Source organism: Syngnathus floridae, chromosome 20 (assembly GCF_059516105.1).
Source record: "Syngnathus floridae isolate MCC-2025c chromosome 20, RoL_Sflo_1.0, whole genome shotgun sequence".
Classification (NCBI taxonomy): Eukaryota; Metazoa; Chordata; class Actinopteri; order Syngnathiformes; family Syngnathidae; genus Syngnathus; species Syngnathus floridae.
In genome coordinates this window covers 2,497,019-2,520,932 of record NC_142432.1, presented here as the reverse complement: position 1 = coordinate 2,520,932, position 23,914 = coordinate 2,497,019, and the positions used below count along the sequence as shown (strand labels likewise).

General features: G+C 45.1%; 3 protein-coding genes across 4 annotated transcripts; 1 reads left to right on the top strand and 2 right to left on the bottom strand.

The window, feature by feature from the left end:
• The first annotated feature begins 12,701 nt into the window (after positions 1-12,701).
• On the top strand, positions 12,702-15,457 carry pkia (cAMP-dependent protein kinase inhibitor alpha). Its single transcript, XM_088363672.1, has 3 exons — positions 12,702-12,836; positions 14,130-14,316; positions 14,590-15,457. The coding sequence occupies exons 2-3, from the start codon at positions 14,166-14,168 to the stop codon at positions 14,649-14,651; spliced, it is 213 nt and encodes a 70-aa protein (XP_088219798.1). The 5' UTR covers positions 12,702-12,836; positions 14,130-14,165; the 3' UTR covers positions 14,652-15,457.
• Positions 15,458-15,977: 520 nt separating this feature from the next.
• Positions 15,978-20,299, bottom strand: ercc3 (excision repair cross-complementation group 3). 2 transcript variants are annotated; one of them, XM_088363665.1, is made up of 15 exons: positions 20,151-20,299; positions 19,681-19,880; positions 19,363-19,599; positions 19,205-19,254; positions 18,989-19,124; positions 18,694-18,864; positions 18,422-18,626; positions 18,031-18,345; positions 17,739-17,923; positions 17,449-17,651; positions 17,261-17,357; positions 17,073-17,190; positions 16,882-17,000; positions 16,629-16,778; positions 15,978-16,531 (listed from the first exon to the last, which is right to left on the bottom strand). In XM_088363665.1, exons 1-15 carry the CDS (start codon positions 20,176-20,178, stop codon positions 16,397-16,399), a joined length of 2,349 nt encoding a protein of 782 aa, XP_088219791.1. In that variant the 5' UTR covers positions 20,179-20,299; the 3' UTR covers positions 15,978-16,396. The 2 variants fall into 2 exon arrangements, with proteins under 2 accessions (XP_088219791.1, XP_088219792.1); XM_088363666.1 differs by having other exon boundaries at positions 19,681-19,927; positions 20,151-20,276.
• Positions 20,300-20,421: 122 nt separating this feature from the next.
• Positions 20,422-23,855, bottom strand: bco1 (beta-carotene oxygenase 1). The gene is made up of 11 exons (XM_088363518.1): positions 23,776-23,855; positions 23,559-23,687; positions 23,365-23,494; positions 23,095-23,242; positions 22,875-23,025; positions 22,495-22,715; positions 22,171-22,428; positions 22,001-22,106; positions 21,833-21,927; positions 20,921-21,032; positions 20,422-20,820 (listed from the first exon to the last, which is right to left on the bottom strand). Exons 1-11 carry the CDS (start codon positions 23,831-23,833, stop codon positions 20,666-20,668), a joined length of 1,563 nt encoding a protein of 520 aa, XP_088219644.1. The 5' UTR covers positions 23,834-23,855; the 3' UTR covers positions 20,422-20,665.
• Positions 23,856-23,914: the final 59 nt, after the last annotated feature.

The window sequence follows — 23,914 nt, the reverse complement described above, 5'->3', positions numbered from 1 at the left end:
TGTGTGTGGTGTGTGATGTGAGTTGTGTGTGATGTGTGTGGTGTGTGATGTGAGTGGTGTGTGGGTGTTGTGTGTGGGTTAGGGTTAGGGTTAGGGTTGTGTGTGATGTGTGTGGTGTGTGAGGGGTTAGGGTTAGGGTTGTGTGGGTGTTGTGTGTGATGTGTGTGGTGTGTGATGTGTGTGGTGTGTGGGTGTTTTATGTGTGTTGTGTGTGGGTTAGGGTTAGGGTTAGGGTTGTGTGGGTGTTGTGTGTGATGTTTGTGGTGTGTGATGTGAGTTGTGTGTGATGTGTGTGGTGTGTGATGTGAGTGGTGTGTGGGTGTTGTGTGTGGGTTAGGGTTAGGGTTGTGTGTGATGTGTGTGGTGTGTGAGGGGTTAGGGTTGTGTGGGTGTTGTGTGTGATGTGTGTGGCGTGTGATGTGAGTTGTGTGTGATGTGTGTGGTGTGTGATGTGAGTGGTGTGTGGGTGTTGTGTGTGGGTTAGGGTTAGGGTTGTGTGTGATGTGTGTGATGTATGTGGTGAGTGATGTGTGTGGTGTGTGGGTGTGTTATGTGTGTGTTGTGTGTGGGTTAGGGTTAGGGTTGTGTGGGTGTTGTGTGTGATGTGTGTGGTGTGTGATGTGTGTGGTGTGTGGGTGTTTTATGTGTGTTGTGTGTGGGTTAGGGTTAGGGTTGTGTGGGTGTTGTGTGTGATGTGTGTGGTGTGTGATGTGAGTTGTGTGTGATGTGTGTGGTGTGTGATGTGAGTGGTGTGTGGGTGTTGTGTGTGGGTTAGGGTTAGGGTTAGGGTTGTGTGTGATGTGTGTGGTGTGTGATGTGTGTGGTGTGTGGGTGTGTGTGATGTGTGTGGTGTGTGATGTGACTTGTGTGTGGGTGTTGTGTGTGGGTTAGGGTTAGGGTTAGGGTTGTGTGTGATGTGTGTGGTGTGTGATGGGTTAGGGTTAGGGTTAGGGTTGTGTGGGTGTTGTTTGTGATGTGTGTGGTGTGTGATGTGAGTTGTGTGTGATGTGTGTGGTGTGTGATGTGAGTGGTGTGTGGGTGTTGTGTGTGGGTTAGGGTTAGGGTTAGGGTTGTGTGTGATGTGTGTGGTGTGTGGCTTAGAATTGCTTTTGCTGTGGTTAGGGTTAGGGTTAGGGTTTGTGTTAGGCTTAGGCTTGCTTTTGCTGTGCTGAGGCTTAGGGTTAGGCTTGCTCTTGCTGTGGTTAGGGTTAGGGTTAGGGTTTGTGTTGGGCTTAGGCTTGCTTTTGCTGTGCTGAGGCTTAGGGTTAGGCTTGCTCTTGCTGTGGTTAGGGTTAGGGTTTGTGTTAGGCTTAGGCTTGCTTTTGCTGTGCTGAGGCTTAGGGTTAGGCTTGCTCTTGCTGTGGTTAGGGTTAGGGTTAGGGTTAGGGTTTGTGTTAGGCTTAGGCTTGCTTTTGCTGTGCTGAGGCTTAGGGTTAGGCTTGCTCTTGCTGTGGTTAGGGTTAGGGTTAGGGTTAGGGTTTGTGTTAGGCTTAGGCTTGCTTTTGCTGTGCTGAGGCTTAGGGTTAGGCTTGCTCTTGCTGTGGTTAGGGTTAGGGTTAGGGTTTGTGCTTGCTCTTGCTGTGGTTAGGGTTAGGGTTAGGGTTTGTGTTAGGCTTAGGCTTGCTTTTGCTGTGCTGAGGCTTAGGGTTAGGCTTGCTCTTGCTGTGGTTAGGGTTAGGGTTAGGGTTTGTGTTAGGCTTAGGCTTGCTTTTGGTGTGCTGAGGCTTAGGGTTAGGCTTGCTCTTGCTGTGGTTAGGGTTAGGGTTAGGGTTTGTGTTAGGCTTAGGCTTGCTTTTGGTGTGCTGAGGCTTAGGGTTAGGCTTGCTCTTGCTGTGGTTAGGGTTAGGGTTAGGGTTTGTGTTAGGCTTAGGCTTGCTTTTGCTGTGCTGAGGCTTAGGGTTAGGCTTGCTCTTGCTGTGGTTAGGGTTAGGGTTAGGGTTTGTGTTAGGCTTAGGCTTGCTTTTGCTGTGCTGAGGCTTAGGGTTAGGCTTGCTCTTGCTGTGGTTAGGGTTAGGGTTAGGGTTTGTGTTGGGCTTAGGCTTGCTTTTGCTGTGCTGAGGCTTAGGGTTAGGCTTGCTCTTGCTGTGGTTAGGGTTAGGGTTAGGGTTTGTGTTAGGCTTAGGCTTGCTTTTGCTGTGCTGAGGCTTAGGGTTAGGCTTGCTCTTGCTGTGGTTAGGGTTAGGGTTAGGGTTTGTGTTAGGCTTAGGCTTGCTTTTGCTGTGCTGAGGCTTAGGGTTAGGCTTGCTCTTGCTGTGGTTAGGGTTAGGGTTAGGGTTTGTGTTAGGCTTAGGCTTGCTTTTGCTGTGCTGAGGCTTAGGGTTAGGCTTGCTCTTGCTGTGGTTAGGGTTAGGGTTAGGGTTTGTATTAGGCTTAGAATTGCTTTTGCTGTGCTGAGGCTTAGGGTTAGGCTTGCTCTTGCTGTGGTTAGGGTTAGGGTTAGGGTTTGTGTTAGGCTTAGGCTTGCTTTTGGTGTGCTGAGGCTTAGGGTTAGGCTTGCTCTTGCTGTGGTTAGGGTTAGGGTTAGGGTTTGTGTTAGGCTTAGGCTTGCTTTTGCTGTGCTGAGGCTTAGGGTTAGGCTTGCTCTTGCTGTGGTTAGGGTTAGGGTTAGGGTTTGTGTTGGGCTTAGGCTTGCTTTTGCTGTGCTGAGGCTTAGGGTTAGGCTTGCTCTTGCTGTGGTTAGGGTTAGGGTTAGGGTTTGTGTTAGGCTTAGGCTTGCTTTTGCTGTGCTGAGGCTTAGGGTTAGGCTTGCTCTTGCTGTGGTTAGGGTTAGGGTTAGGGTTAGGGTTTGTGTTAGGCTTAGGCTTGCTTTTGCTGTGCTGAGGCTTAGGGTTAGGCTTGCTCTTGCTGTGGTTAGGGTTAGGGTTAGGGTTAGGGTTTGTGTTAGGCTTAGGCTTGCTTTTGCTGTGCTGAGGCTTAGGGTTAGGCTTGCTCTTGCTGTGGTTAGGGTTAGGGTTAGGGTTTGTATTAGGCTTAGAATTGCTTTTGCTGTGCTGAGGCTTAGGGTTAGGCTTGCTCTTGCTGTGGTTAGGGTTAGGGTTAGGGTTTGTGTTAGGCTTAGGCTTGCTTTTGCTGTGCTGAGGCTTAGGGTTAGGCTTGCTCTTGCTGTGGTTAGGGTTAGGGTTAGGGTTTGTGTTAGGCTTAGGCTTGCTTTTGCTGTGCTGAGGCTTAGGGTTAGGCTTGCTCTTGCTGTGGTTAGGGTTAGGGTTAGGGTTTGTGTTGGGCTTAGGCTTGCTTTTGCTGTGCTGAGGCTTAGGGTTAGGCTTGCGTTTGCTGTGGTTAGGGTTAGGGTTAGGGTTTGTGTTAGGCTTAGGCTTGCTTTTGCTGTGCTGAGGCTTAGGGTTAGGCTTGCTCTTGCTGTGGTTAGGGTTAGGGTTAGGGTTAGGGTTTGTGTTAGGCTTAGGCTTGCTTTTGCTGTGCTGAGGCTTAGGGTTAGGCTTGCTCTTGCTGTGGTTAGGGTTAGGGTTAGGGTTAGGGTTTGTGTTAGGCTTAGGCTTGCTTTTGCTGTGCTGAGGCTTAGGGTTAGGCTTGCTCTTGCTGTGGTTAGGGTTAGGGTTAGGGTTTGTATTAGGCTTAGAATTGCTTTTGCTGTGCTGAGGCTTAGGGTTAGGCTTGCTCTTGCTGTGGTTAGGGTTAGGGTTAGGGTTTGTGTTAGGCTTAGGCTTGCTTTTGCTGTGCTGAGGCTTAGGGTTAGGCTTGCTCTTGCTGTGGTTAGGGTTAGGGTTAGGGTTTGTGTTAGGCTTAGGCTTGCTTTTGCTGTGCTGAGGCTTAGGGTTAGGCTTGCTCTTGCTGTGGTTAGGGTTAGGGTTAGGGTTTGTGTTAGGCTTAGGCTTGCTTTTGCTGTGCTGAGGCTTAGGGTTAGGCTTGCTCTTGCTGTGGTTAGGGTTAGGGTTAGGGTTTGTGTTGGGCTTAGGCTTGCTTTTGCTGTGCTGAGGCTTAGGGTTAGGCTTGCGTTTGCTGTGGTTAGGGTTAGGGTTAGGGTTTGTGTTAGGCTTAGGCTTGCTTTTGCTGTGCTGAGGCTTAGGGTTAGGCTTGCTCTTGCTGTGGTTAGGGTTAGGGTTAGGGTTAGGGTTTGTGTTAGGCTTAGGCTTGCTTTTGCTGTGCTGAGGCTTAGGGTTAGGCTTGCTCTTGCTGTGGTTAGGGTTAGGGTTAGGGTTAGGGTTTGTGTTAGGCTTAGGCTTGCTTTTGCTGTGCTGAGGCTTAGGGTTAGGCTTGCTCTTGCTGTGGTTAGGGTTAGGGTTAGGGTTTGTATTAGGCTTAGAATTGCTTTTGCTGTGCTGAGGCTTAGGGTTAGGCTTGCTCTTGCTGTGGTTAGGGTTAGGGTTAGGGTTTGTGTTAGGCTTAGGCTTGCTTTTGCTGTGCTGAGGCTTAGGGTTAGGCTTGCTCTTGCTGTGGTTAGGGTTAGGGTTAGGGTTTGTGTTAGGCTTAGGCTTGCTTTTGCTGTGCTGAGGCTTAGGGTTAGGCTTGCTCTTGCTGTGGTTAGGGTTAGGGTTAGGGTTTGTGTTGGGCTTAGGCTTGCTTTTGCTGTGCTGAGGCTTAGGGTTAGGCTTGCTCTTGCTGTGGTTAGGGTTAGGGTTAGGGTTAGGGTTTGTGTTAGGCTTAGGCTTGCTTTTGCTGTGCTGAGGCTTAGGGTTAGGCTTGCTCTTGCTGTGGTTAGGGTTAGGGTTAGGGTTAGGGTTTGTGTTAGGCTTAGGCTTGCTTTTGCTGTGCTGAGGCTTAGGGTTAGGCTTGCTCTTGCTGTGGTTAGGGTTAGGGTTAGGGTTAGGGTTTGTGTTAGGCTTAGGCTTGCTTTTGCTGTGCTGAGGCTTAGGGTTAGGCTTGCTCTTGCTGTGGTTAGGGTTAGGGTTAGGGTTTGTATTAGGCTTAGAATTGCTTTTGCTGTGCTGAGGCTTAGGGTTAGGCTTGCTCTTGCTGTGGTTAGGGTTAGGGTTAGGGTTTGTGTTAGGCTTAGGCTTGCTTTTGCTGTGCTGAGGCTTAGGGTTAGGCTTGCTCTTGCTGTGGTTAGGGTTAGGGTTAGGGTTTGTGTTAGGCTTAGGCTTGCTTTTGCTGTGCTGAGGCTTAGGGTTAGGCTTGCTCTTGCTGTGGTTAGGGTTAGGGTTTGTGTTGGGCTTAGGCTTGCTTTTGCTGTGCTGAGGCTTAGGGTTAGGCTTGCTCTTGCTGTGGTTAGGGTTAGGGTTAGGGTTTGTGTTGGGCTTAGGCTTGCTTTTGCTGTGCTGAGGCTTAGGGTTAGGCTTGCTCTTGCTGTGGTTAGGGTTAGGGTTAGGGTTTGTGTTAGGCTTAGAATTGCTTTTGCTGTGCTGAGGCTTAGGGTTAGGCTTGCTCTTGCTGTGGTTAGGGTTAGGGTTAGGGTTTGTGTTAGGCTTAGGCTTGCTTTTGCTGTGCTGATGCTTAGGGTTAGGCTTGCTCTTGCTGTGGTTAGGGTTAGGGTTAGGGTTTGTGTTAGGCTTAGGCTTGCTTTTTCTGTGCTGAGGCTTAGGGTTAGGATTGCTCAAAAATGGTAACGCTTTTTTTTTTTTAAACTACCATGTATGGTAGTTTCTTTTTTTTTTTTTCAAAAATAAAGCGTTTTGATTTTTTTCAAAAAAAAAACTACCATACATGGTAGTTTAAAAAAAAAAGGTTAGGGTTAGGGTTCGTTTTTTTTTTTTTTTCAAAAAAAAAAAACTACCTAGTATGGTAGTTTTTTTTAAACTACCATGTATGGTTACATCACACACAACTCACATCACACACCACACACATCACACACAACACCCACACAACCCTAACCCTAACCCACACACAACACACATGACACACCCACACATCACACACAACTCACATCACACACCACACACATCACACACATCACACACAACCCTAACCCTAACCCTAACCCACACACAACACCCACACACCACTCACATCACACATCACACACAACACCCACACAACCCTAACCCTAACCCTAACCCATCACACACCACACACATCACACACAACCCTAACCCTAACCCTAACCCACACACAACACCCACACACCACTCACATCACACACCAAACACATCACACACAACTCACATCACACACCACACACATCACACACAACATCACACACAACCCTAACCCTAACCCTAACCCTAACCCACACACAACACCCACACACCACTCACATCACACACCACACCCACACAACCCTAACCCTAACCCTAAGCCTCAGCACAGCAAAAGCAAGCCTAAGCCTAACACAAACCCTAACCCTAACCACAGCAAGAGCAAGCCTAACCCTAAGCCTCAGCACAGCAAAAGCAATTCTAAGCCTAATACAAACCCTAACCCTAACCCTAACCACAGCAAGAGCAAGCCTAACCCTAAGCCTCAGCACAGCAAAAGCAAGCCTAAGCCCAACACAAACCCTAACCCTAACCCTAACCACAGCAAGAGCAAGCCTAACCCTAAGCCTCAGCACAGCAAAAGCAAGCCTAAGCCTAACACAAACCCTAACCCTAACCCTAACCACAGCAAGAGCAAGCCTAACCCTAAGCCTCAGCACACCAAAAGCAAGCCTAAGCCTAACACAAACCCTAACCCTAACCCTAACCACAGCAAGAGCAAGCCTAACCCTAAGCCTCAGCACAGCAAAAGCAAGCCTAAGCCTAACACAAACCCTAACCCTAACCCTAACCCTAACCACAGCAAGAGCAAGCCTAACCCTAAGCCTCAGCACAGCAAAAGCAAGCCTAAGCCTAACACAAACCCTAACCCTAACCCTAACCACAGCAAGAGCAAGCCTAACCCTAAGCCTCAGCACAGCAAAAGCAAGCCTAAGCCCAACACAAACCCTAACCCTAACCCTAACCACAGCAAGAGCAAGCCTAACCCTAAGCCTCAGCACAGCAAAAGCAAGCCTAAGCCTAACACAAACCCTAACCCTAACCCTAACCACAGCAAGAGCAAGCCTAACCCTAAGCCTCAGCACAGCAAAAGCAAGCCTAAGCCCAACACAAACCCTAACCCTAACCCTAACCACAGCAAGAGCAAGCCTAACCCTAAGCCTCAGCACAGCAAAAGCAAGCCTAAGCCCAACACAAACCCTAACCCTAACCACAGCAAGAGCAAGCCTAACCCTAAGCCTCAGCACAGCAAAAGCAAGCCTAAGCCTAACACAAACCCTAACCCTAACCCTAACCACAGCAAGAGCAAGCCTAACCCTAAGCCTCAGCACAGCAAAAGCAAGCCTAAGCCTAACACAAACCCTAACCCTAACCCTAACCACAGCAAGAGCAAGCCTAACCCTAAGCCTCAGCACAGCAAAAGCAATTCTAAGCCTAATACAAACCCTAACCCTAACCCTAACCACAGCAAGAGCAAGCCTAACCCTAAGCCTCAGCACAGCAAAAGCAAGCCTAAGCCTAACACAAACCCTAACCCTAACCCTAACCCTAACCACAGCAAGAGCAAGCCTAACCCTAAGCCTCAGCACAGCAAAAGCAAGCCTAAGCCTAACACAAACCCTAACCCTAACCCTAACCCTAACCACAGCAAGAGCAAGCCTAACCCTAAGCCTCAGCACAGCAAAAGCAAGCCTAAGCCTAACACAAACCCTAACCCTAACCCTAACCACAGCAAGAGCAAGCCTAACCCTAAGCCTCAGCACAGCAAAAGCAAGCCTAAGCCCAACACAAACCCTAACCCTAACCCTAACCACAGCAAGAGCAAGCCTAACCCTAAGCCTCAGCACAGCAAAAGCAAGCCTAAGCCTAACACAAACCCTAACCCTAACCCTAACCACAGCAAGAGCAAGCCTAACCCTAAGCCTCAGCACAGCAAAAGCAAGCCTAAGCCTAACACAAAACCTAACCCTAACCCTAACCACAGCAAGAGCAAGCCTAACCCTAAGCCTCAGCACAGCAAAAGCAATTCTAAGCCTAATACAAACCCTAACCCTAACCCTAACCACAGCAAGAGCAAGCCTAACCCTAAGCCTCAGCACAGCAAAAGCAAGCCTAAGCCTAACACAAACCCTAACCCTAACCCTAACCACAGCAAGAGCAAGCCTAACCCTAAGCCTCAGCACAGCAAAAGCAAGCCTAAGCCCAACACAAACCCTAACCCTAACCCTAACCACAGCAAGAGCAAGCCTAACCCTAAGCCTCAGCACAGCAAAAGCAAGCCTAAGCCTAACACAAATCCTAACCCTAACCCTAACCCTAACCACAGCAAGAGCAAGCCTAACCCTAAGCCTCAGCACAGCAAAAGCAAGCCTAAGCCTAACACAAACCCTAACCCTAACCACAGCAAGAGCAAGCCTAACCCTAAGCCTCAGCACAGCAAAAGCAAGCCTAAGCCTAACACAAACCCTAACCCTAACCCTAACCACAGCAAGAGCAAGCCTAACCCTAAGCCTCAGCACAGCAAAAGCAAGCCTAAGCCCAACACAAACCCTAACCCTAACCCTAACCACAGCAAGAGCAAGCCTAACCCTAAGCCTCAGCACAGCAAAAGCAAGCCTAAGCCTAACACAAACCCTAACCCTAACCACAGCAAGAGCAAGCCTAACCCTAAGCCTCAGCACACCAAAAGCAAGCCTAAGCCTAACACAAACCCTAACCCTAACCCTAACCACAGCAAGAGCAAGCCTAACCCTAAGCCTCAGCACAGCAAAAGCAAGCCTAAGCCTAACACAAACCCTAACCCTAACCCTAACCACAGCAAGAGCAAGCCTAACCCTAAGCCTCAGCACAGCAAAAGCAAGCCTAAGCCTAACACAAACCCTAACCCTAACCACAGCAAGAGCAAGCCTAACCCTAAGCCTCAGCACAGCAAAAGCAATTCTAAGCCTAATACAAACCCTAACCCTAACCCTAACCACAGCAAGAGCAAGCCTAACCCTAAGCCTCAGCACAGCAAAAGCAAGCCTAAGCCTAACACAAACCCTAACCCTAACCCTAACCCTAACCACAGCAAGAGCAAGCCTAACCCTAAGCCTCAGCACAGCAAAAGCAAGCCTAAGCCTAACACAAACCCTAACCCTAACCACAGCAAGAGCAAGCCTAACCCTAAGCCTCAGCACAGCAAAAGCAAGCCTAAGCCCAACACAAACCCTAACCCTAACCCTAACCACAGCAAGAGCAAGCCTAACCCTAAGCCTCAGCACAGCAAAAGCAAGCCTAAGCCTAACACAAACCCTAACCCTAACCCTAACCACAGCAAGAGCAAGCCTAACCCTAAGCCTCAGCACAGCAAAAGCAATTCTAAGCCTAACACAAACCCTAACCCTAACCCTAACCACAGCAAGAGCAAGCCTAACCCTAAGCCTCAGCACAGCAAAAGCAAGCCTAAGCCTAACACAAACCCTAACCCTAACCCTAACCACAGCAAAAGCAATTCTAAGCCACACACCACACACATCACACACAACCCTAACCCTAACCCTAACCCACACACAACACCCACACACCACTCACATCACACACCACACACATCACACACAACTCACATCACACACCACACACATCACAAACAACACCCACACAACCCTAACCCTAACCCTAACCCATCACACACCACACACATCACACACAACCCTAACCCTAACCCTAACCCACACACAACACCCACACACAAGTCACATCACACACCACACACATCACACACACCCACACACCACACACATCACACACCACACACATCACACACAACCCTAACCCTAACCCTAACCCACACACAACACCCACACACCACTCACATCACACACCACACACATCACACACAACTCACATCACACACCACACACATCACACACAACACCCACACAACCCTAACCCTAACCCACACACAACACACATAAAACACCCACACACCACACACATCACACACCACACACATCACACACAACACCCACACAACCCTAACCCTAACCCACACACAACACACACATAACACACCCACACACCACACACATCACTCACCACATACATCACACACATCACACACAACCCTAACCCTAACCCACACACAACACCCACACACCACTCACATCACACACCACACACATCACACACAACTCACATCACACACCACACACATCACACACAACACCCACACAACCCTAACCCTAACCCACACACAACACACATAAAACACCCACACACCACACACATCACACGCCACACACATCACACACAACACCCACACAACCCTAACCCCTCACACACCACACACATCACACACAACCCTAACCCTAACCCACACACAACACCCACACACCACTCACATCACACACCACACACATCACACACAACTCACATCACACACCACAAACATCACACACAACACCCACACAACCCTAACCCTAACCCTAACCCACACACAACACACATAAAACACCCACACACCACACACATCACACACCACACACATCACACACAACACCCACACAACCCTAACCCTAACCCCTCACACACCACACACATCACACACAACCCTAACCCTAACCCACACACAACACCCACACACCACTCACATCACACACCACACACATCACACACAACTCACATCACACACAACACCCTCACACAACCCTAACCCTAACCCACACACAACACCCACACACCACACACACCACACACAAACACACCACAGACAAACAGCACACACACTCACCACACACACCCACCACACACACACCAAATCTAACCCTAACCCTAGCTCCAGCTCTAACCCTAACCCTAGCTCCAGCTCTAACCCTAGCTCCAGCTCTAACCCAAACCCTGGCTCCAGCTCTAACTCTAACCCTAACCCTAGCTCCAGCTCCAGCTCTAACCTTAACCCTTGCTCCAGCTCTAACCTTAGCTCCAGCTCTAACCCTAACCCTAGCTCCAGCCCTAACCCTAACTCCAACTCTAACCCTAACCCTAGCTCTAACCCTAACTCTAACCCCAGCTCCAGCTCTAACCCTAGCTCCAGCTCTAACCCTAGTTCCACCACTAACCCTAACCCTAACTTTAGCTGTAACCCTAAGCCTAGCTCTAACCTTAAGCTTTAGGGAGGCGTATGGTTACATGGGGCAGCACACGAGTAACTGTGTTGAAAAAGTTTTATGATAAAATTCTTAGACCCCACTGAAATCCGAACCCGCCTTGCTGGGGTCAGAGCCCTGAGCACTAACCACTACACTATGGAAGCCAAGCTTATATCACTTGGAATAGATATGCTTTTATGGAGTAGCTCACAAGCGAATAGCTGGTCTCCAACCTTTTTTGCGCCACGGACCGGTTACGTGTCAGAAATATATAATAATATAAAATTTATAAAATAAATAAAATATAAAATAATTTGGGCCTCTCGGGGTCTTGAACCCTGGTCGCTGTGGTGAGAGGCCAGAGGACTAACCACTTCACTATGGACCCCTCGCTCACATTGCATGGAATATGTATGGTTTTATGGACCCTTTTTTGTTTTCATGCCCAAAAAAATAAAAACAAGGAATAAAGCACCAGACAAGTTTTAACAGGTTTTAATGCTTATTAAAATAATAATAACAATACAAGTAAATTTCAAACCAGCAATCTAATGTGAAATTGCAGTAGATCTTATACTACTATACAACAGTGCTTACCAGCTCAGTGGCCGGAGAGGAGAGTGTCCGCCCTGAGAGTGGAAGGTCGTGGTTTCAAACCATGGCCGGGTCATACCAGTGACCATTATAACAATGGTACCCATTTCTTCCCTGCTTGGCACTCAGTGTAAGGGGTTGAATGGGGCTCCGCTGCTGCTCACGATCACTGGGACTTTAATTTTTAAATTAAATTTAGAAAATCAAGATTACCCAAAAAGAAGCATAATCTCCCCGTTTTTTAACCCTAACCCCTAACCCTAACCGTTTTTTCGGGGGAAAGTGGGCGTGGTCGTGCAAATTTATGATGCGCTGTGATTGGTCGGACTGAATTTGGGTAGAGGTAGGAGGCGGGCAAAGTGGCACTTTTGAAGGGTTGTCAGTCTTGAGGTCAGCGTTGGTTGCCCTTTTCTCACAGCTCTGGACATGAGTCTTTGGTCGAGTGGTTACGTCATTGCCACTGATTCGGTGGAACCATGGTTCGAGACCCGACCTTACCCCCGGGCTTTACTTTGTTAATTTTCTCATTTCTGCATAAAGTTTGTAACTTTTTTTTTCCTTATGCTTGTTAAATACTGCTTCATGATTCGCTGAGGTCTCAGGAAGTGGGTGGGGCAGAGAATGAAAATCAGATTGGCTTGAAAGAGGGGCGTGGCTATGCAAACGAGGGGTCCTGTGATTTGTGGGATGTAAAGTAGGCGTGACCCATCCTTACCCACGAGTTGTACGTTCTCAATTTTCTCTCACTTCTACATAAAGTTTGTAAGACCTTTTGCTTGTTAAATACCGCTTCATGTTTCGCTGAGGTCTCAGGAAGTCGGTGGGGCAATGAGAATCAAAATCAGATTGGTTGGAAAGGGGGGCGCTCCCTACGGGAAACATGTTGCACTGCACCCACCCCACACTTATTGCTATTGTCTTTTGACCACAACTTTTGAAACTAATAGTCCATCTGCTGTTGCCCACTAGCTAATGATGCATATTAACATGTAAACGGAAAATAGAGAGCTTAAAATTGTTTGCAATACTCACTCAAAACAGTTTGTAGTCACCGGTAGAGCTTGCTGCTCTTGCTACTGGCGTGCCTACGGTAAGAGAGAAAGCTCAAATTAGAAGCAAGCGCGTTGATGGCTCGTAAGCCTATTTGGGAGCGTGACGAGATTACGGAGGAGGTACCGCCGGACTGCTCCTCCATCTGATGTAGAACCTGCGAATATTTGGACGCCTTTTAAAACCTTAACAGGTACCGCATAATAATTCACATTGTTCCTATGTTGCAAAATGACGCGATGTTTACAACGCAAGGTTGAGCGGCCTTAACATTGACGTGCATGTCGGTTTATTATTACAATCAATGTGCGCGTGGCTGTTAACAGCGTGCACATGTTCACATTTCATCCTTTCGTATTTGGTGTATTATATCTCGCCACACTGTGTTGCAATCAACGCATTCTTTTTGTCTCTTTGTCAATCGTTGCTCACCAAATGACAAACATCTTGAATGTTTTGAATGGAATTAATATTCCGGTTGAAACTTCCAAATCATATAGAAATATTGTGGCATTTATGATATCTGGCATTTGTATAGGTTTTCAATAATTGTAAAAAATGTTCTCTCTCTAACTTCTTACGATTGATACTTTTATATATGTTATTTTAAACATTTGTATTAATATACATATTTTTGTCGACATCCATTATGTGTTTGTGTTGAATGTAATTAAAATATTTTCATCAGCATCTTTTTTACATGACATAAAATGACATTTTCATTTTTCCAGATGTATTGTTTGTTCTTCCTTACTTTTTGATGACATCTTTTTTTTCTGATTGCGTCAGTTGTTTGGTATGTGCTTCAAGATAATGTCCAGTTGAGCTTTGGTCCCACATTGGACACACACACTCACACACACTTGGCCAAAGCGCTTGACAGGCTGCGTCATGAGTGCAAGCAGGTCTAAATTATGAAAGCCTCCAAATGAATATTGCATCGAACATGAGCATTCCAAAGATCCGCCAAAGATAAAAGTGGATCATTGAGAAGCCTCGTCCTCCTAGTTTAATTCGAATAGCCATGCCACTACATCATCGGAGACCGGAGTCTTTCAAAAGTAATACTACATAAAGTAAAATAATCATCTGACTATTTCTAGGTCAACATCTGTGGGGTCTCGCCCATCCTGACATCATTGGGAACGCGACAGTTGCGTGGGTTACATTGCTCACTCCCAAAGATGTGTCTGAAAATAGACGTAAATGCTTGCACAGTCATTCGAGGCTGTTGTTGGTGGGGCAACCGACCACTGGGGCACAATAAAAACACAAGAAGCTGCATTGCTTTGCATCGGTTATTAATGAAGACACAGCAGCCAAAGCAGAAACGAGGCTTGTGCTATGTTGAGGGGCAAAGTGGGAGCATTCAAATCTCAACACAGGAGTTGAACCCAAATCGGACAGATTAACTTCTTAAAGAGAGGAAGCTTGTATTGAGGGAATTTTTTTACATGGCGTACCTTTTTTGTTTTTGTCCCACAAGCGTGTGCAGGCCCTGCCATGGTGAGGTGTGGCAGAAATGACGGATGTGGAGGCGACCTATGAGGACTTCATCGCCTCACAACGGTCTGGCCGCAGGAACGCCATCCACAACATCCCAGCAGCCTCCGGGGAGCCGGGACCTGGGGATTTGTCGGAGAGCCTGGCACAGCTTAACATCAACAAACCTGGTAAGGGGGAGTAAATCCTGTGGCTTTGCAAACATAATAATGCATTGCTTAGATTTGAACTTTGCAGTGATTCATTATGTTTTAGTGACTTTTTTTTAAGAGACATAAGCTGAATGATGCAGTCAGGCAGAAGCCTCTTATGTCCAAATTTGGTCATTTCATATCATTTCCCTACAAATAGCTTTCATTTTGTTTCATCTAATAAAAAAAACAGACACAATTATGCAGGTTACGTGTGTGACTCACTTGTCAATTTGCTCTTCTGTACTCCAGCTGGTGAAGGCGAAGAAGATTCTGCGCAAACTAAGTCTTCATCAAAAGACAACAGCCAATGAGAAGGCAACGGGCCAGCCAAGCGGTTGCGAAAGTTTCCTAACGACGGCCGTGAACGAACACAATTTGTGCTTAATGGTGTTAAACATAAAACCCTCTCCCGCTGACTTCCTGCCATGAGCGTGTAATCGCCATGGAAACTTCAGTGTCATCTCTTTGCATTCAGGCATGTTCCAATTTCCTTCAAAGGCCCCTTTCCCAAGCTCCCCTTTCCTTAAGAGGCCAAAGCGGGCCTGTAAGAAACATGCTCAAGGGTCCTGGAAGGAAAGGAGAGATGGGCCTGGGGCCATTAAAGGTTACTGGGGAAACCCTTGATGCCCATTTTGGTTTCAAACATCCTGCTCTCACTAAGCACTACACCACTGCCACTTTGAGGATTTGATTGAACATCATGTTGTTCCTCTGTGTTCTTTTGGAGAAACCTCACAACTGATGGTACGTACTGTTGTTGTTTTGCCTGCTTCCAACTGTCGGAAATGATTCACATGAAATTGGATCTTTGTTCATATTGGTAAATGCATCACTCTCAATCATGCTCATTAACCTCCTTAAGTGCACCCTCTTCAGATCCATTTTGGTGCCAGTGCTTGATCTATTCCAGCTCTCAATCTTTAATTCATTTTTCTGTAATCTATTTTTTATTTTTATGTTTCCACTGTCCAAAGTGTGCACATTGTTGTGCTGTCGAGATAAACTCAAATGAGGGTTATTAATATTTATTGACAAATATGTGTCTTTAAATGTGATTCACTTGTTAAAATGATGTGAGCTACTAACTACACTAAAATTCACGTGTCATTTCAATACAGCCAGTCATCAATGTACAGTTTGTCAGCAGAAGTAACTGCCCAGGGATGTACTACTTGCCTACTGTACAAATATTCTCCACAAAAATGTTTTACTAATTTGCATTGCGCACAATTTTCTGTCAAATTTTAAAAAAGCTAATATTCTAATGGAATACATTTTTATACTCTGTCGAAATGTAATGGCACGACGATGTGAAAACATCCTTTTACAGTTTCCATATTGTAATTGTCTTTATTTTTATGGACTGTTTACCAACTAAGATTGTGATATTATTTTGTAGTTTGGTTGAGCAAAAAATCAGTTGGATTGAAAGAATAAAATTTAATTCATTGTTAAAAAAAAAACATTGTGTTGATAATTCTAATTAAATTTGCTGGTGTGTGTGGGCGGGGGGGGGGGTTCTGTGAAGGAACTATTTAAATTCTCAGTTACCTTTATGAGATATGCTGCTGATTATAAGAAGTCTGCACCTTTTTTGTTGGACGAGCTAAATGCTGGAAAAAGAAAAATTAGGTGGATTTTCATTCATTGATTAAATTTTATTTTGTGTTTTCTGTATAAAAAATGTAATTGGCTGTTGTTCCTACCTGAGGATTCTATAATCATTTATTTAGGTAGACCATCAACATGATGTTGCATTCTTTTTTTTTTTTTAACTTAAACCTCTTCATTTCAAGTAGTAGAAAAAGAAAACACAGGTCAGATGTTATCCTCACTAGGGTCAAAGTTTCTGGAGCCTATTGTGAGAGGCAGACCACTTTTCAGACATGCGGGAAAACCCACACAAGCCCTGGGAGAACATGTAAAATGGACAGAGGATGGCCGAAGCCCTGATTCCAACCACCAACCTCAGAACTGGGAGGGGGACACGCAAAGCACCATTGTCTCTTCACGTCACCTTCCAGTGGCTAATGTGTCACAACTTTATCCCGTCCATCTACTTCCTGAAGCGCTTGAAGAGCGGATGGATGCCCTTGCCTAGAGAAGACGATTTGCTTTTACCCTGATATTCCATATAGACTGTGTCATCAGCGCCGGACATGGAGCTCATAGTCCCCGTTCGCCTTGAAAACTGTTCAAGAAGAAGAGGAATCAAAAATGCCAACGATTAATTATGACACTACAATTTGTAAGCTTCACCGTGTATGTCAAATTTTTGTTGCACCCACCTGTGGTTTTGTACCCACGTCTCCTGCCACCGCTTCCTCCTCAGCATCGAGATCGGACGCAGCCAGGACCTTTTGGAGGAGCTGCTGTTGCTCCTCTCTGGTGGAGAACATCAAGTCTTCTTCCTCCATTCCTGCCAATTGTGTGATCACCTAAGACACATACATGGCTTTTAGGAGCTTGTTCAGAAAAAGAATTCAAATGGCAAGTCAATGTACCATTTTATATTAAATCATGTCCATCTGTAAACTATACCTTAAAGCTGTAGCCCTGGTCCACTAGGAACCTCTGTCTCTTGGTGGAGTACGCCATCTCCTGGGTGTCCTGAGACACCAGCGAATAAAAGAATGCATTGTATTCCTCTGCAACCATTCCTAGAAAGGAAGAAAGATGACGTGAGAGTCGGCGTTTTTTTCATGTAAGCGTAGTTTGAAGCACAGAACAACCTTTCTTGGCTCTTAAAACTCGACCAAGTCTCTGGGCTTCCTGCCTCCGTGACCCGCCATGAGAGGAGATTTGGATTAGAACATTGGCTTCTGGCAAGTCGAATGATGTGTCTCCAACCTGTGTGGTGTCGATTAATCGATTAATGTTGAAAGCTTTAGGGGCACTCAATAACCCATTAGTTTGTTACCTTGGAGATGAAAATGGTGTTGATCTTGGGATTATGTTTGAAGTTCTGCAAGATCTGCATACGTTCCCCTTGGGAGGTCGGGCCATAGATGTAGGGCCTTAAGCAAACAAATATAAAGCATAATTTAATTGTGAAATATTGTACGACAAATAAAGGTCTATTTTTTGTTGAAAAGAAACAAAACATACTTGTTAAGGCGAATTGCGTATTCCTTCAAGGCAAAGACATTATCAGCAAAGACGATGATCTTGTCATTGCGCCGTTCATGAAAGCGAATGAGAAACTGGCACGCCCGAAACTTATTGGGATTCATCGTATAAAGCAAGATGCGCTTCTTAGTTTTGATGGCCACATACTCTCTGTAAAACTCTGGAGACATCGGGCACCATACCTGAAACATTGCAAAAATCTTGATTAGTACACAATCTAGAACATGCTCTGGAACACGCAACTGGTGGGAGGTCTAAGGCTCTTTCACCTCTGCACACTGGACTTTGGCTATGTAGCCATTGCTCTGCAACTCCATCCAGTTGGCTTCATAAAGCTTCGGCCCAATTAGAAAATTGAGGTCCACTATCTTGTCATCTTCTCTAACTAAAGTAGCCGTGAGGCCCAGTTTGCAGTGTGCCTGGACGATGGTCAGCACGCTTCGAAACATTTTGGCTACAAAGAGCACATTGAAAAAAAACATTAGTACGAGACAATCTCACAAAACAAATGGTCTTAAATTATTATTCAGTGTCAACAGAATGCGTGATGTTAAAACTTACCAGGAATAGTGTGCACCTCATCGAGAATAATAAGACCCCATTCTTGACTTTTCATCCACTCCATGACCCTCTCGGCTTCCCAGGAGCGCTTGGTGGTGTGGCCCAGCATAGAGTAAGTGCTGATGGCCACTGAGCAACCGATGGGCTTGTCCTTGGCGTCGGAGGTGAAGCGGCAGATTTGAGAGTCATCGATAGTGGACCACATCTTGAACTGGGCTTTCCATTGTTCCACCGACACAGAAGAGTTACCCAACACCAGGCAGCGTTTGCGTACCGTGCACGCTGCTGTCACACCCACAAGAGATTTGCCCGCTCCTGCATAGCAAGTAATATGCATCTTGTTGTCAGTGTTTGTTGTCTGTTTACCAACAATCAAAAAAAGTATTCTCACCACAGGGCAGCACGATGACTCCGGAACGAGCGCGTCCATTGCCAAACATTTTGCGCAGACTTTTTTCCTGATAGGGTCGTAGTACAGCAGTGGGCTTCAGGTCTATATTGATATCTGGGTTGACCGTATCGTTCCGAAAGTCGTACTCGGCCAAGAGCGGGTATTCCAGCTCAATGCAGCGCTTTTGTAACGCCTCAATCATATCCTACACAGAACCATAATGTTGATTTGAAAAGTCATAAATAATCTTCAATAAAAAATGCAAATAGCACCTGTTGAATTTCAAAAGAGACGGTCTGAGTCTCTTCCTCCTCTTCTTCCTCTTTGTCCATTTGCTCATAGTAGCTGAAGATGTCTTCAGGAACCTGTTGGTCGGACGTTTGACCATCACTGGGCTGCTGTGAGGTGGAAGCACCTCCTTTGTCCTCAACAGTCTTGGAGATCTGTTGAAGAGATACATTGAACCATGGAACTGAATTTTTATTAGTACAGTTAGTATAGTTAGACAGTTCTAAAAAAAATGTTTATGTGGAAATTTTGGGCAGAACATTTTAGTTGGGGGCATACCGCTGGCTTGCTGTGAAGAACCTCAGTAATGAGCTCGCCGTCGGTCCCATCAGGAGCACAAAGACGACACTTTCGGATTTTTTCATCCTTCAGGAGACTCTGAATCACTTCGGGGAATGTGCTCTCAACAAAATACCTGAAGACAAACATGAAGAATAAAAGTGAAGAATAAAGCCACAAAAAACAGTAAAGGGAATTGTATTGAAGTGGCTGTACCTATTATGCTTGAGCACCAACTTGACTTTGCCATAGCTCACGGTGCAGAGCTGGGGGGAAAAAAAATCAAATAATACATTCAAACACAAACAAAAACTCAAAAACCTCATTTCAAGAGTTGATAAAGTTGAGCATCTCAGAATCAGCTTTATTGATACCTTAATAAATTGCACAATTCCATCAGGCACGGAGGTCTTGCTGAGTTTCTGCAGATACTCCACTATGTCAGAGGTCTGCAGCCCCACACTGACAGCTGCATACAGTGAATACGCTGTTAACTTGTACTCGTGTATGTGGTTGGGTCTGCACACCGGCTCTGCAATGGCTACCAAAAAATCCTGTGCATACTTATACACTGGTGAAAATGCTTCTAGAAAAATGTGTCCATCTGGAGCCTGCAGAAGAAAAAAAATGAACTAGAACAACAAAGCGCATTTATCTTGAATTCATTCTGAAAGTCTAAAAGGACATCTTACCACCCAGAGGGGTCTTGAGGTGTGATCGTTCTTCAGAAGCATCTGAACACGATAATCTTTGGCTCCATATTCATCCATCTTGGTGGTGGATTCATCCACTTGTTTCCCCGCAGCAGCGGGTATGCCATCCTGCGATTTGCTACTTCCCACGTCTTCTTCATCTTCCTCCTCCTCATAGAAACGCTTTTTCGACTTCTTCTCTGTAGCCGTTTAATACAAATGACGATACACAATATTCACGTCGTTTCTAGGATATATCAATACAGATATTTATAAACCAAACGCAGTATTGCCAACACATTGTTGATAAAGTTATGCGAGTATACGAAGCAGCGTAAACTGGAATTAGAACGATATTAAATGTAGTCATGTTAGCAATAAAATGGTAGCATTTTTAAAAGCAGTACTACATGTCTACAACGCATTTAAAAGGTTCGAGACAGAGTCTAAACCAGCCATCACTCACTCACCTCGATCCCCTTTATCCCTTTTCCCCATTTCCACAACTTAGAAGCCCTTTTCTTGATGAATTCTTATCTTATTGTATTCACATGCTAGTTACTTTCGTCGTTGTCATGGTAGAAACCGGAAATAACACTATCTTATTTGATGAAAACACTGGCTGGCAATCCGCGTTATGACACGTTAGCGCCACTTAGTGGACTGGAGTGTCCATACAACTATTATTACTTATTTTTTTTTGTCAAAAAATGTCATGTGCTTGAATTCTTCCACACAGTGTGAGTTTCATGGATTTATTGTAGTTATTTTGTAAGTTTAATATGCATATGTTTTTCAGTGAAAACAAGAGGCACAAAAGGCAAGCCAAAGAGATACACAAGAATAAAGTGGATATTATAATAACATTTTGAAAAAATCTATATCATCCTTATCACTTTGTCCCTACAACAATGGAGTGTAATTGACAAAGTTTTTTCCCCCCGCCTAAAATGCATAGTGATGCTCATTAATAAAGAATAGTCAGCTAATTTCCTTGAGGGATAAAAAATCCATGCATGTCCTTCCGGAGCTCAGCGTTCACATAACCCCGAGCTACTTCCTTGAAAGTTTTGGCATCGAGAACCACGATGAAGTTCAACTGGTCGGGATTGGTGTTGATTACGGATGATAAAACCACACCTAGAAAAAAAGGAAGACAGTGAAGTCCAATGTCTATATCATTCATTAGTTTTTATCCATTGTGAAAATGTAGGGGTTGACTTCAAATAGTAATTCTTACCATCATCTTCTGACTCGCCATTCGGCCTGGGGACAAATACTGCCTCGGACGGCCAGCAGTTTTCTTCGCTCCAGGTCAACAATTGCTTGGTATCGGTGTCAAATTTGGAAATCTACACCAAAAGATCACACTTGAGCTTAATTCCCAATTCATTACAAATATGAAAAGTTAAGCTTGATTTAAGAGTTTCGCATTGTAGAAAGTGATCATTTCACCTTTGTACAGTTGCAGGCTACACGTTTGCTGCCGCGGTATACGGATAAGAGTTATAAAGTCGAATTCTTAGAAGAAACCGATTGAAATAGATGATTGAGCGATAAGATTTGCATACATTTCACGACCAAAAACGTGGATGTTGATAAGGAACCATTTACCACAATTAAGCAATTATGTTATCTGGATTTATCATTTATCGTTTTTCAAGTATATTGTAACATGAATGACCTTGGATGACAAAGATGTTGGTCAGAAGAATAAACATCTTCCTGTTGACAGGAAGTAAATGAGTGCATGTGCGAGTTTCCTCTCTTTGACGTCAGAGGAGTGATTTGAGCATTCACTCAGAATCAGGGGAAGCTCTTTAAAGTATAGTTTCTGTACTCCTCAAGTCTAATAGACTTCCTTTCTTCCCATTGTTTGTGTTTGCTCTGTGCTTAACTTTGCTAAATGAAGACCACCCATGGGTATCGTAAGCAAGGCCAAGGGGGTTGCGTTTTGTTTGAACAGCTTCTAAGTCAATATTTAATAGTTTCCCCCACCTTGTGGTTTTGCCATTTATGCTATTTGGAAAGAAAAAAAACAAGGCTGCTGTGAACAATGCCTTTCCTTATTGTTATAACTTTGCAAGGCTAAGTAATTCCAATCGTTCTTGCTTTTTTTTTGTTATTGCAAAACTTTTTGAATAAATTGTACCTCTTTTGAAAGCGCCGATTCCTCAACGCAGTTGCAATACACATAGCGGTGTTTCTTGCTGTTGAAATCGTAATTAATTCGCGGCAGTTCAATCCCTGATGATGGTGAAAAAAAAATTGTGATTGCAAAACACAACAAATGGATTCCTAAGACGAGCATGATGTTTACCTTCACGGAGCACCTCCGCTTTGCATGTTAGTTTGCCTTCTTTTTCTTTTACTGCTGTGGCTGTGGTGCAGGTCAATTTGACGAGGTTCTCTCCGATTGCCGCACCCTGCACACGAGTACAACTTAGTCCCCTTTGGAATCAAAGTCAAATGTTCATGACTTCCTCCTACCTTGTTTGGTTGAACAGGAAGAGCAAATCTCCTGTAGCTTGGTTGGGAGTAGGTTTTCTCATGTGGACCCGCCTTTTCATTCAGCTTGCTCAGGTAAAACATCTCATAAAGGCCGTTGTCCTTGTAGGCGATGACATCAAATATGACGCAACCGTCGACCTCGAAAGCATTCACGTGATGGTAGACCACTAAAGCTTCAGTGTAGTACTTGGTCTCCACCACTTTGCCGGTTCTTCTGTCGATCAGGTGGATCAAAGTCTGAAGGGAATCAATTTTTAGAATCTTTAGGATGTTCAGTGGTGCTAAATAAAAGGCAGCGCTTACATTGTCTTCTGGACAGAACTTCAAGCAGCTGGCCCAGTTGACTCCTCTCATGTAGGCCGTGGCCATTTTGACAATGTCCAATTTGAAAGGCTGCTCGATGAAGATGAAGTAGTTGTCCGTCATGCCGAAGCTGTGGTAGTAGCTTGGAGACAGGAGGGAACGGCAGGGCACTGAGCAGATCACCTCGGCATTTTTCAAAGCGGGGACGTTCTTGTCTTTGTCTGTGAGGTTTGAAAAGAAATTTTTTGCTGCTACATTTTCAAATGTGAGTCACTGCCATTTTTTTTGTGTGCACCAAGTTGTTGTTTGAAGTGCACGCATATTGCATTTTGACCGCAGATAAGGATCGTAAGGACAAAGCAGAGTAGGTCATCATTTACCTTTCTGAGGAGCAGCGGGGACTTTGAACAGCAGGTATTTTGTCTTGCCCTTTTCAGCTATACAAGTACCCATGTTGTAAGCGTTACCCTCGTTGTCGTAGTGTGGATGAGACGTAGCCAAATTCACAGGGACAAACTTCATGTAGTCCACCTGAGTGGGAAAAAAATCCCTCATGAAGACTATCACTTTTTTTTTTTTCTTGAGACAGATGAGCCTTACCTTTTCTTGGGTTTCCAGGGTAACAGGGTCAATTTTACGAATGTAGTTGGTTTCTGAAGTGGCAAAATAATCCTGACCATATTTGATAAAATTGCTGGCACCGTTATCAGTGAAGTCAGGCACCGTGTGGTTGATTAAGGTAATTGCCCTTGAAAGAAAATAAGTCAAGTTTTTCTGGAGCCATGACTGATGAGAATTGAAGTCCGAAAAGCCATGTTAGTTATAAATATTTTTCAAATTGTTGCCGCTTGGATAAAGAGCAATACTTACTTGACAATAAAGTTTTTGCTCGGGTCAGGATAAGCCATTGTTCCCATTTCTGACACAACAATCCGGTTGGACTCCATGTTGGACTTGTAGGTGTCACTTCTCAGGAACCTACTTCTGTGGGTCACTTCACCTGTGACACAAAATAGTTTGAATTAAAAACTCATTGAAAACACAAAGTACACTCAGAAACCCACCATCCTTAAAGGAGAAGCTGTACATTATGGCCATGCCATCAAACCAGTGGTCATAACTGGTATCCCCAACGGAGAAGATCCCAGGGCCATTGCGTAGCAATGTGCCTTGCAACCAAGCGGGGATGTTCCCTAAAATAAAGGTAAAACAAGAAAATAATCATAACATTTAAATTAATTAAAAAAAAGAATATTAAAATTAATTTTAAAAAAAGCCTACCTTTCACATCTGCTTTAAGAGGCTCTGGCTGTTCTGTTGCATTTTTGGAAAAGTCCATGTTGACTGAGGTTGCACGTGAAGCTGTCTGTCAGAATAAATGGACCAACATGCAAACCACTCCTTTTAAGATCTTTGCAAG